The 13,151-nt window shown below is 44.9% G+C and overlaps 1 protein-coding gene across 8 annotated transcripts in view; it reads left to right on the top strand.

The window, feature by feature from the left end:
- Sergef (secretion regulating guanine nucleotide exchange factor) overlaps positions 1–13,151 on the top strand; it is a 208,622-nt gene that overhangs the window by 14,992 nt on the left and 180,479 nt on the right. For 7 of the 8 annotated variants that reach the window (XR_007230898.3, XM_085682758.2, XM_048428811.3 and 4 more), the window contains exons 5-8: positions 776–836; positions 5,595–5,708; positions 8,435–8,497; positions 12,500–12,658. Coding sequence is in view for 7 of the 8 variants with exons in the window: in XM_085682758.2 (XP_085538884.2) it covers positions 776–836; positions 5,595–5,708; positions 8,435–8,497; positions 12,500–12,658 (397 nt within the window). In the remaining variant the exon portion in view is untranslated. The remainder of the gene's footprint in view (positions 1–775; positions 837–5,594; positions 5,709–8,434; positions 8,498–12,499; positions 12,659–13,151) is intronic. The other variant, XM_087901561.1, reaches the window with a different exon arrangement.

Raw genomic sequence — 13,151 nt, 5'->3', positions numbered from 1 at the left:
TATACAAGCACGAGAACTTGGATTTCAATCTTCAGAACTCATGCAAAAAAACACCAAAGCAAGGGAAAGAGAGATGTCTCAACTATTAAGAGTAGTTGTGGCTCTTGCTGAGGACCTAGATTCAGTTTGCAGTACCCACAACCATATGTAACTCTAGTTCCATGGTATTCGATATTCTCTTTTGATCATCACAGGCACTAGGCATGCATATGGTACACATTTAGGAAGAACAGACATACACATAAAATAAAATACATATTTAAAAAAAGCCAGGTATGACTGTGTATGCCTATAACTCCAGCACTGAGGGAACTCAATGGCCACTGGTCCTCGTTGAAACAGGGAACTTCTAGTTTAGTGAGAGACCCTGATTCAAGGCAGTAAGGCAGAGAGTGATAGTAGTGTCTTCCTGTGGCCTCCTTGTGCCCACACACTCATTCATGTGCATGCAACACACACACACACACACACACACACACACACATTCATGTGCATGCAGCAGACATACAGACACTTAACTGCATGTAACACACAAACACATGTGCATGTAATGCGTACATACAACTGCACTCAAGTACATGCAACACACACTCATGCATACAACACACACTCACGTGCATGCAACACACACATTTTCATCTGTCATAAATAAAGAAGCATTTCTGAGTGAGCATATTGGGTGGGGGTGCTTCAGGCTGAATTGAGTTTGTACACGTTATATGATATTTTGAAGATGAATGATTCTGAGAGTAAATCCTGTTCTTTCTTTGGACAGCTCCTGAGAGAGAAGGTTGTTTGTGTTGCGGCTGGACTGAGGCATGCGTTAGCCACTACAGGTAGACCACTCAGCCTTTATTTCTCAAGTGAGCCCATTCTGAGCAGTATAGCTCCAGAAAAACTTTGTGAGGCGTGTTGGCAAGGGGCCAGCTGTGCTGTAGCTCCAGCTGAGAGGAGAGACCACAAAGTAGAAGTTATTGGAGAGTCTTCGTCAGGGGAGGAAGGGAGTGAGCTGTCTGATTCTCTTTGTTGCAGACATGCTGCTAGATTTTTCGTAATTTTATTCTCTCATTCAGTCCTTACAGCCAAGGAGTGGTGTGAATTAAAGTCTTACCCACAAGAGTTTGTGGAAGCACATGTGAGGCAGGGAGGAAGAGCTAGAGACTTGTCAGTGTGGCTCTGCAGGCAACTGTGTTGCCTTCCTGCTGGATTTTAACATGGTTGATGGGAAAGCTTTAAGTGAATTGTCTTCTGTACGTGAGTGGGCAGCATGAATAGGGCCACTGGAGGGCAGGTGACATTTAAGGTAAATAGGACTCTGTCCTTGGTTTGAAGATCCTAAAGGTTAGAAAACAATTGATACATAGATAGCTCTTTTTAAAAGGAAGGTAAGGTGGAGAGATGGGTCAATATGATTGCCTTGAAAGCATGAGGATCTGTGTTCAAATCTATAGAACCCACGTAAAAAGCTGGACTTGGTGATGTAATGTTAGCAATGGTGAGGTGTGAAACAGAGGCAGGCAGATTCCTGAAGCTCGCTGGCAAGCTAGCCTAGCTTACTTGATGAAGTTCCAGAGGCCTTGTCTCAGTTAGAATTGAAGATATTTGAGGAACACTACCAAGGTTGAACCCTGACTTCTACATGTACCTGCACATACATGCACACTTAAATATACATGATAGGGAACAGATGCTTGGGAGGAAAAGGGAGAGGGAGAGAAGCTAGGGTGTACTCAGAGGAGAGAAACTGGGAAGGGAAGGAACTAGAAACCCAGGGATGGGTGGAGAAGCTTCACCGTTCAGATTTCGCCCTTGCTCCTCTCATGCTGTCACTGTGTGTTTCTCCTGTGACCGGTAACTCTCCATGCCATGTGAGACACATGTGGTGTGGGTGGGTGAGGACAGAGAGGAGAGGCAAGGAGGAGGCAGTGAAATTTTGTGTTTGCTCAAGTCCTGTGGCTTACTGCTGCTTAAACCTTCTCTTATAGGGAGATATCAATACAGCAGTTAGGCACACCAGCTGCTCTTCCAGAAGACACAGGCTTGGTTCCCAGCACCCACACGACAGCTTCTAATAGTCTAACGCCAGTGCTAGGGAATCTGACACTCTTTTCTGGCCCTCATGGGCACCAGGCATGTGTGTGGAGATCAGACAAACATGCAGACAAAACATTCATACACAAACAATTTTTAAAATGTGAAATCTTGTGTTTTGAGAGAATTGTAAACCCACATGAAATTGCTAAAAAACAAACTAGATCCCCACAAGTTTTTTTTCCAGCTTCCCTCAGTGGTAATACCTTGCAGAATTAACAGTGCAGTAGCTCACCCAGGATGCTGATACAGTGAGGATGCAGAGGAATTTTATCACCACAAGTTTTCTCCTGCTGGTGTTGATGGCCACACTCACTTCCTGCTGCTCCCAGCCTTTTCTTAGCCCTCAACAACCGTTCCTGTTTCCTGTGTTTGTAATGTCACCATTGAAATGCCCTAAGATGCTCCCATACAGTACATGACCTTTAGGGGTCGGCGTTCCTTCACAGCATAGTTCCCCTAGGTATCTGTCTAAGCCATGTGTATCCATAACTGATTCCTTTTCATGACGAATAGCGTGGTATGGATGTGGCACTGGATTAGCCTGCTAGAGCTGTTGTAACACAGTACTGCAGCCCAAATGGCTTAAATACCATATCCTCCCTTTCTCCTTGTTCTAGAGGCTGGAAGTCCAGGATGAGTGTCATTAGGATTGTTTCTGGTAACACTTTCCTCTGAGCATCTGCGCAAAGACAGCTCTCTCATGACTCATACATACAGGTGCTAGTCTTACTGGACTAACCCCACTTCCCATAGGTACCGCTCAGCTTTCCTAACCTCTGTAATGCTCCGTTTCCAAACAAAGCCACACTAGAAATTAGGGATTCTACACCTGGATGCTGGGGGGGTGGGGTGGGACACAGTACAGTTTATAAGAGCCAGTTTGTTTAACTAGTTACCCACTGAGGAATGTCAAACTTGTTTCTAGTTTTGGTCTATTTTCAATAACCTATAAACATTTGTGAATGGCTTTTATAGGAATGTAGATTTCATTTCTTTGGATGGTTAAGGAGGGTGACTTCTGAGCTGTGTGGTAGTGACTACTTGTTTCTAGATGGCTCTCCTCTTAGAAATCTGCAGGGCAAGGCCAGGCAGTGGTGGCAGATGCCTTTAATCCCAGCACTTGGGAGGCAGAGGCAGGCGAATCTCTGTGAGTTTGAGGCCAATCTGGTCTACAAGAGCTAGCTCCAGGACAGGCTCCAAAGCTACAGAGAAACCCTGTCTCAGAAAAAAAATAAAATAAAAGAAGAAGAAGAAGAAAGAAATCCTCAGGGCAGTGGGGCTAGAGAGAGGGCTCAGTAGGCCAAGCCCTTGCTGCACTAGTATGAGGACCTAAGTTCAGTTTCCCAGCACCTACAAGAAAGGTTGTGTGTATCTGTAATCTTTGTGCTCCTATGCGTGAAGTGGCCAGAATCCCCAGAAACTGACAGGCAGTGAACCTTGTGTATGCAGCCAGTAGACAAAAGACCCTGTCTTAAGCAGGGTGGGGAGGGACGTGGTTTGAGGTGTTCCTGCCCCCCTTTTAATTCTTCTTATAGAATGTAGAGGTTCAGTTGCTATGGAAAGCGGTATAGTAGTGCCACGTAACTAACTAGCTTTTTTATTTATTTTTTTAAATAAATAGGTGAGTCTCACAATATAGCACAATATAGCCCTGGCTGGCCTAGAACGCACTTAGACCAGGCTGGGCTTGAACTCACAGAGATCTACCTGCCTCTGCCTCTGCCTCCGCCTCCGCCTCCGCCTCCGCCTCCGCCTCCTCCTCTGCCTCCTCTGCCTCCTCTGCCTCCTCTGCCTCCTCTGCCTCTGCGTGCTGGGATTAAAGATGTGTGCCACCACTCCCAACTTGACAAATAGAGTTTATAAAAGGGAAAAAGGAGGGAGAGGTAAAGAGATCAACAGTGTATAGGATGAAAGACACCAGCTATAACTGACATATACAGCTGAGACAGTTTCTCGGGTGTCCATTGACAATGAATGAGCAAGCACAATGGGGCGCACACACATGTAACTAGCCCCCCATCCCTCCCCCAGGGATAGTATGAGCTTTAAAAGATACAGAACTGTTGAGAGGCTTCTCCCTAGATGAACATGGTGCTGACTGGCGTAAGCCAGTCATAGAAAGGACAAATGCCGGCATTCTCTTCATGTGAGCAGTTAAAATTAGAGATGGTGAATGGCAGCCCCATGACAGGGGACCAGGATGGGGAGTGAGTGGGTGCAGTCCACTTCAGTGTTGCAGGATGAAGCAGTTTGGAGCTGGAAGGATAATGGTTGCACACCACAGTGACTGTGTGCTACATTGGGCTAGACACTTAAAATGGTGAAGGTGATATGTTTTACACTGTGCATATTTTACAATAAAATATTTCAAAGAGAAGCTGGAGAGACCACTCATTGGTTAAGAGCACTGACTGCTCTTGTAGAGGACCCCACATGATGACTCACAGTGGTCTGTAACTCCAGTTCCAGGGAATTGACATCCTCTTCTGGCCTCTGTAGAAACCAGGCACACCTGTGGTGCAGTTATACATGAAGGCCAAACTCTCATACATATAAAATAAAAACTAATATCTGGGAAAATTTTCAAAGGGAATAATTCATTCTTTAAGACATCGTGGACATATCAAACAGTTGTTATATTCAGGGAAATTCTGCTCTTGGAGTTTATCTGCTGGTTGTAGTCTTGGTTTATTTCAGGCTTCTCCTGTGCATTGTTCTCAGGGAGCATAGCTGCTGCTTCATAGAGCAGGCTTATCTTGTTACAGTCTGAGAGTGCTGGCTGTAGAATGGTCCAGAGAGCAGACCTTGATGTTGGTGTTAGCTGGTGGATCCGTGCTGTGCACATCTGACTAGCTGCCAAATGTGTAGGAGTTTATCTGTGCATTTCTATGGGGTTAGGGATGTGGGTACGTAGGTTCAAGTGGCCATTCTACTGAAATAATGACTGCCGTGCTGTCTTGTAGTCACAGATACACTTGTATTTGGCAATAGAAAATCCAAATTCACCTTGGGACAGAAAAGCACTACCTTGAGTGTCAGCTGAACCCCAATGTTTTTTCTGCTGTTGATTCCCCATGCGACCATGGCCAAATCACAGTCTCTCTTCTGGATCTTCAATCTCTCATGTAGTGAATGTGGGGTGTGCACTCGGTGGTCTTCAAGCTTCCTTTCAGGTTAGCAGGTTAGCATTCAGGGTGTAGCTGTGGGTTAGCAGGTTAGCATTCAGGGTGTAGCTGTGGGGCAGGGCCTGGGACTTTGAGAGGAAGTTTTACTACATTGGAGTTTTCTCATGGTCTTAGATTGTCTGAAAAGCTGGATTTGTATTTGGCTCAGAGGTAATTGCTGTGGCAGGTAATTCCTGTGGCCCTTGAAGCAGCCCCTGTGTAGCACTCACCTTGGCTGCAGTTCCATTGGGAATTTCCCGTAGCAGTGAGGGTCTAACAGCAGTGTAGTTTAACTTGACATATATTTTCTCTTTTCCTTTCGGCTCTGCTGGGAAGTGAGTGGCAGCGTGTTCCAGTGGGGGACTGGCTTGGCATCTTCTGGACAACGGTTGTGTCCTGGGCGGACACTGCCATTGTTTTTGACAGCAAAGGAACCAAGCAGAGTGACAGGTGAGCTCCTTATTTCTTTATAGTCTTTGATTACTTTGTGAGGAAGGAAGTAGACCTTCAGAAAACGGGTAAGTGGAGTTTCATTCTCTCTCTCATTATTTTTCTAAACAGTTACTTTATTTTGTATGGCTATCTTGCCTGCATGTGTGTCTGTGCATCACTTGCATGCCAGGTGCCCAGGGGGGCCAGATGAGAGTGTTACATCCCCTGGAATTGGGATTAAATATGGTTGTAAGTTCCCTTGTTGGTGCTGAGAACCAAATTCAGGTCCAGCCAGTACTCTTAACTGCTGAGCCATTTCTCTAGCCCTAAGCCTTTGGTATTTCTTTATTGTTCTAATGCTCTCTGTTGGTTGGGATGCCAGTATTTTTGTAATTTTTGTGGCCCCAGGAAACTCACTATCTTTGCCACCAGAGTCTGGGACCTATTGATTGATAGATGCCTGGCAGGTAAGTGGAGACCAGCAAGGAAGTTCTAGACTGGATCATAGCTATTTGGAAGCGATGTAGGAGTTTGGAAACAGGATGTAATAATCTAGTGAGTCTGCAAGTCCTGAATCCTAGGTGCAAGTTACCCACAAGGCATCTGGGTGACTGCTGAGTTTCCTGCATGGCCAAGGGGACAGAAATGACCTCTCAGTGCAGGCAGTTATACTCCACAGAGAAGACTATTGGCTGTGCCTCTGTGCCATTTCCTTCTGCCATGAGGGAATCAGGAATGAGTGAGGATGTAGAGCAAGCATGGGGTGTCTCCATGTGGACAGTAGGTGATGTGCACTCTGCTCGTGGGCCTGCTGGTGGGTCTTATTTTGATTAGTTGACCTATAGGTACCACCCCCTCCTTTCTTTTCTCTACTTTGTCTTCCACTCTCAGGTCCTCTTCAGCTCTTTGTCTCTGTCCTCCACTCTTTGTAGGCCTTTCTGATTTGTGTATGGTACCACATCTATCTCTTCTCTGTAACTCTTACTTTTGGGCCCAATTTGCTGACGGTTGGCTATAGGAAAACCCTATATGAAGACCTCCAACTCTTCCCGAGCTCTAAACAAGAGAGACTGGGGGGATGGGTGTCAGGAAAGGATGGGGACAGAATAGAAACTGTAGTGATAGTGAGGCACTCGTGCGTTGGGATCATTCTGGTTGTGTGTGCGTATATTTATGTATGTACATGTATGCATGTGACTGTGGAGGCCAGAGGACAGCCTTGGCTGTTGTTCCTTTGGCACTGTCCACTTGTTTTATGAGGCAGGGTCTTTTACAAGCCTGCAGCCCACTGAGTTGCTCATCTGCTCCACCTCCTAACACTGGGATTATAAGTGTGCTACCTTGTCTGCCTTGAAAGACTTGAAAATCACAGCCTTTCTTCTCTTTTTCCTTCCCCCCTTCCCTCTCTCTCCCTCCTCCCTCCCTCCCTCCCTCCCTCCTTCCTTCCTTCGCTCCTTCCTTCCTTTCTCTTTCTGTGTGTGCTTGTATGCATGAATGCAAGTGTGTGTGCGTGTGTGTGTGTCACAGGTCTCACTTCCCAGATCTCCTTATCTCAGCAGGGTAGTTGCCCTTGTACCTGTGGACAGACTCTCAGCTCTGCTGGGAGTGCTCTTTGTTCTCTTTCTTTGGGAAAGCCCTGGGGTTTCCTCAAGGTCTGACTCAGACGTGGCTCTTTCAGTGAAGACTCCCCAACTGGCCTGCATTGCCTTCTCTTTGTGAATAGCACTGCTCTGCTATGTGTTAATGGTTACCAGTGTCCTCCTATGCTAAGGGGAAAATGGAATGTTGTTCTCTATATTTTAGTGCAGGGTCAGTAACCGGAAGGCATAACAAAACTCTTTAACTTAAACTGCCAGTTTGGGATCTGGAGTGACAGCTCAGAGTTGTCTGAGGAGTTTTTGGATGGCCCTGAATGACTCATCAGCTTTCTGCCCTCATAGTCCAAGTCCATCATTTTGTATTCTTCTGTCTTCACTTTGCTACCTTGGTACCCCTAAGGCCCAGGACTCCTTGCTGGTAGATATGACTGGGAACTTCTGCTTTGTTCTGTTTATTCCACAAGACACTTAAAAATGTGAGGTGCCTTTTAATTAGTTAGTAAAACAGAAGTTTCTGGAAACAGTTGCAGACTCGACTGTGTTTTTCTGCAGGATAGACCATAAATTACCATAGGCTGTCCCAATTCCTAACAGGATGGGTTGGGATTCTGCCATAGTGGTGGAAGCGATGTAGCTCAGGAAGGTAAATTACTAGACTTGGAGGCCAGAAGCGGGTTCAGAGAACTTTGTTGTGTGCTTTTCCAAGGCCTGGTTTGTGCTTGAGTCCTGCACACAATAGGAGCTGAAGGTTTGAATTCCTTTGCCTTCAACCTTGCCCAGCAGGTAGAACTCAGAAATACATACATACATTTCACTTGAATTTTCTCATGTCTGTGCATCTGTTTACACTTACTTGTTTGGTTCCAACTCATTACTGCATGATTCTGCTAGCTTTCCTGCCATTCATGTTTGTACTTTTCCTGTGTGATAATGAGGACTGTGCTTTTATCCTCAACCCATTGACTTGTTCAACCCCTTTACGTCACTGCCTCCATCATGCCAACCTTCCTGCCAGTACTGCTGCTCACATTTGCCTGCACTGGTTGGTTTTCCCCGTGCCTAGGTGATGCTGGGCCCTGGAGTCCACTCTTCATGCAATGTGTTCTAGCCTAAATATAGCTCAGAACAAACATATTTCCTTTCCAGGCCTTGAAAATTCCACAGCGGTATGTGTCGTTGCCGGATCTGACCACTCAGCTGCATTAACAGGTAGGTACCAGCTCTTCAGAGCTGAATGTACTCTTCATAGCTGCATGCTATGGTCTCTGAGTGAAACTGAAACAGCCAGGGAAGGTATAAATTTTGGAGTGACAGTTTTGATACCATTCTTGACATAATTTTAGACAAATTATCTTTTGAGACCATCTCATCTGCAAAGTACTTTATGGACAGGTGTAAAGGTGTAGAGGCTGCATTTGATAGTACATGTAAAGCACTCCCATCAAGCTGAGGCTCATTGCTCATCATCTGAGTTTTTTCAGTTATACAGGGTGGAAATGATTATCTTCCCCTTGGGGAAGTTGTGATGGGCAAATCATGATATCACCAGTATATTTATATATAGCCGTGTATTGCTCAGTGATGGGGGCGTATCATTGCCTGATCACTGTACACCTAGGCTGTATGGTATGGCTACCATTGTGTATGTAGCTCATTGTTGACCAAGTGTCAGGGAGCAAGTACTTGACCATATAGCATACTCCTCTTTTATTTTGTTTTGCTTTTGAGAGAGTCTCACTCTGCAGCCCAGGCTGGCTTGGTATTCACTATGTAACCCAGGATAGCTTCAAACTTATTGAAAGTCTTTTGCCTGAGTTACATGAGGAAAAATACACACACACACACACACACACACACACACACACGGCTGGCATTAGAATTCCTGATTCTTTTCCTTTATCTCCCAAGTGTGCACCACCATGCTCAGCTCTTACATCATAGTTTTCTGACTTGCCATCAGTGCTAATGCAATAGAAGTTACCCAGTGGCCTTTCTTCAGGAATCCATTCATCATTTCCTCCTGCAGGAAGGTCTTCCCTTTCCTTTGACCTGGATTGTCATGCTAAGACAGGGTAGACTTCAGCCTATACCTCTGAGGAGCTTATCTTTGTTAGACCTCTCACACGGAGTCGAATGCCTTTCATTTTAAGCAGTAAGTGAGGACTGTCATACTGCTATATTTTGTGTGGAAATTCATGTGTGTACATGTCTGTAAACTCACAGCCTAGCATGGTCCAACCGAGCTGACAACTAACTGTTGGCGTTTACAGAGTACCAGAGACAGTGTGAAAGTTTAAATACTTAAGAAATTCTGAGCTGCTAATAAACTATTGTTCAGTGAGTCTAAAACAACTAATCAGCTGACAAGAGAGACATCAATTTGTAGCCTGTGTTTCACTTTGGTGGTTGGTGAAAGTGTTGAGTTGAATGCTGGCTCTTGAGTGACTCCCTGGACCTGGTCCCCCTCTTCTCTGGAGACACAGGATTGCAGGTGCTTTGTGCAGCCCACAGCTAGTGATGGCAACTTTATCCTTGTTGTAGTAAGACACATTTATTTTCTGCCCTAATTGATTTGACTGATGGTGTACAACTTAGAAATTATTGAATTAACTGCTAACATCAAGTTTTAAAAGAGAACAAAGATATGTGATTACTAAATGTATTATTTCCTACATGGCCACTTTTTCCTGTGGTGCCTTTTATACCCAGACAGGATTTTCTTTTTCTTTTTCTTTTTTTTTTTTTTTTGGTGGAGCTATAATTTATATATGATAGTCACCGTTTTAAAGTGTCCATTTAATCATTTTTAGTATAGTCACAAAGTGAATTGGCTTTTGATATTTCGAAAGTGAGTTAAAAATTGTCAAGATTAATAGCCCTCCTTTCTCATCTTGCTTGGACTGTTAGCACACTGCATTTTGTTCAGTGTTCTTTAGACCTCTTCTCTGGAGTCCTTGTAGATTATGTAACCATTTGGCATTGCAGCAGAATTTAATTTTACCTGCTGATGCAACAGTGTAACTATCCCCATGTGGAAGACAGTCTGCCTTTCAAAAAGATGGCTTAGATATTCTGAGTCATATCAGCTCCACACCGGTGGCGCCTCTGTGGCTCTCCAGCATCTACTGGGTTGATGTTGTGTGGGATAAGGGTGTTGTCTCTGCCCTCCTGTAAGGGATTCTTAGACCTCTGCACTCTGACGAAAGCCCAATGCACATCATAGACCTGTAGGGTGTCAGTGTTTCAGGGCCACCTGTGATGGGAACTGTGTCATAAGCATCCTCACCTTAGAGGTAAGGGAATGGGTCATAGCGTGCTGTGTCCTGTGTCCCACATCCAGTGAGTGTCAGACGGAACTTGGAAATTCCTGAGCTATGGCTGTAATGATCCTGTTTGACCTTTGATCAGTTTTGGGGACTATGAGACCACTGTAGGGCAAGCAGTGCTGTAAACTTTATAGGGAACTCACCAAATGAAACAGGCCTGACTCCTCGTCCTTTCACTGGCTGTGAGTCCTTGTTAGCCAGGTGATCTGAAAGAGTCATTTAACATTTCCCAGGCTTGATTAACTTATCTTTTGGGTCAGTTCTGTGAGCCATATTCCAAAAAATGAAACAGGTAAAATTAATCTTAGTAATGCCTTTTATTTAGAATATCCAAAATATTATTTAATATAATAGGAACATTACTAATGAAGTATGTTTTTTGGTGATAGCTCTGCAGTTTGTTGCGTATTCTCATGTGTGCCAGCCACACGGCAGGTGTTGGTGGCTAGTGCTGTTGTTTAGTGCACGTGTAGACTGTCATACTGCCAGAATGGGAAACCTTATGGAGGGCTCTGAAGAGCTGCAGACTGATGTCTCACAGACTGAATTACAGCCTTGGCTTCGTTTTGTTTGGTTTTCATCTAAAAATTATCTTTGAACTTAAGCACCTTTTAGATAGGCATGCGTTCTTTGCTTGTCATGGTCACCCACCGGTTGTTTTCTGGTCAGCAGTGATGTTGGTTGTATCTTCCACCCTTTTTTGCCAGCAGCCTTCCCTTCCCAGGTTCAGCTGGTGAAAGCAAGGCTTGGAAAGGAAGTGATTTGTCCAAGGTCAATAGCTAGTTAGCAGATCCAGGAATAGCAGCCGGAGTCACTTGACTCTGCATTGGCTTCCTCCTCCCGTTACATCACTGCCAGTCACTGCTGCCTCTATCACAGGATTACAGATGAGCTCGGGGGCTGCCCAGATGGGCAGTGTTAGCTCACTCTTTTCTGATGGACGGTGGAACTATTTCATTTTAAAAGGTTTAAGCTTAAATAGCATATCATTTTTTAGCAGTGTCTTCTGTAGTCCAGGCTGGCCTTGAGCTAACTATGTAGCCCAAGAATGACCTTAAACTCCTAATCCGTCTGCTTCTGCTTCCGGAGTTCTGGGATTGTGAGTATGCACCATCACACCCAGTTTATGCAGTGCTGGAGATTGTGTATGCCAGTCAGTCACTCTGCCAACTGAGCCACATACCCAGTCCCCAAGTAGTGTATCTTCTGACCTGTTATCTTAAAAGTTTTAAGGATTTCCCACTTAACAGAAGGTAATATAGTTTTACATTGAGAACAGTACAGAAAACTGGCTGCTGAGATGGCTTAGTGAGTAAGAGTGTTCGCTGTGCAAGCGTGAGGACCTCAATTTGAATCTCAGCATCTCCATAAGAAGCTGTGTTATGTCCACACCTATAACCCTAGCGTTGTGTGGAGCGGAGACTTGGAGATTGCTGTGGCTTCCTGGCCAACAGCCAACTCCAACTGCAGTGAGAGAACACCTCGAAGGAATAAGACAGAAAGCAATAGAACAGGACATCTGATGTTTTCTTTCAGGATCTCTTCTCATGGATACATGCAACTCCTCCATCCTCCAACGTGTGCATATACCACTCCCCATGATTTATTATGTAAGTGTGTGTGCGCGCACACACACACACACACATACACACACATGTGCACACACAGAAAGAGAGAGATGTATTATATACACTAGACTTGCATTATGTACAGTTTTTTGTAAGTTTTATATTTGATTATGTTGTACATAAATTTTGTATTGTGCATGGCACACTAAATCCTGTGGTGTAAGTAGGAAACCATTCTTTTTTAGCCATTTCTTTTTCAGAGTTGTCCCCCACCTTTCTGGGTCATTTTCCTCACCTCCTGTTCTCCTCTGTTTCAGATACAGGAGAACTGTATGTCTGGGGCCGGAACAAACATGGGCAACTGGCTTCCCTGGCTGCATTCCTTCTTCTGCCCCAGAGAATAGATGCACGTTGCTTTCAGAATGAAAAGCTCACTGCCGTCTGGAGTGGCTGGACACACCTGGTTGCTCAGACAGGTGAGGGTGTGGCAGAAAATTTGGGGTTGGGAAGAACAGTTGTACAGACCCTCATGAGTTAAGGAAGGGGTGGGGGACTTTAAATACTGGAAAGAGGAGGACTTGGTATCCTCTGCCGTCAGCCAGATGTGGCTTTTCCTCTCTGGATTACACCTGGAAATGCAAGACTGGATTGGTGAGCTCATTCTGCTCCTAAGAGACCTGGACGTTTTGAGAGGACATCCATAGCAGCCAACACAACCCAAAGGTTGGTCCAGGTACTGGTAAGTTCTTGCCTGGCCATGGCTGAAGTGATGGCTTTATTTTTATTTCCACCTGATCTGTGTTAAAACATCAGAAAGTATTGGTAAAAATTTCAAATTGAGTTAGTAGCTGGTGTGGCATTCTGATTTAAACCCCAGTTTGACACTGATGCACTGTGTGCACTGCTTGAGTCCTTGTGTTCCTCAGGACCACCACATGCCTGGCAACTCTGGGCATCTTCACCTTTCCT

This window comes from Myodes glareolus, chromosome 24 (genome assembly GCF_982192425.1).
Source record: "Myodes glareolus chromosome 24, mMyoGla1.1, whole genome shotgun sequence".
Lineage (NCBI taxonomy): Eukaryota > Metazoa > Chordata > Mammalia > Rodentia > Cricetidae > Myodes > Myodes glareolus.
Note: the sequence above shows the minus strand (reverse complement) of the source record. Positions and strands in the feature narration are given on the sequence as shown.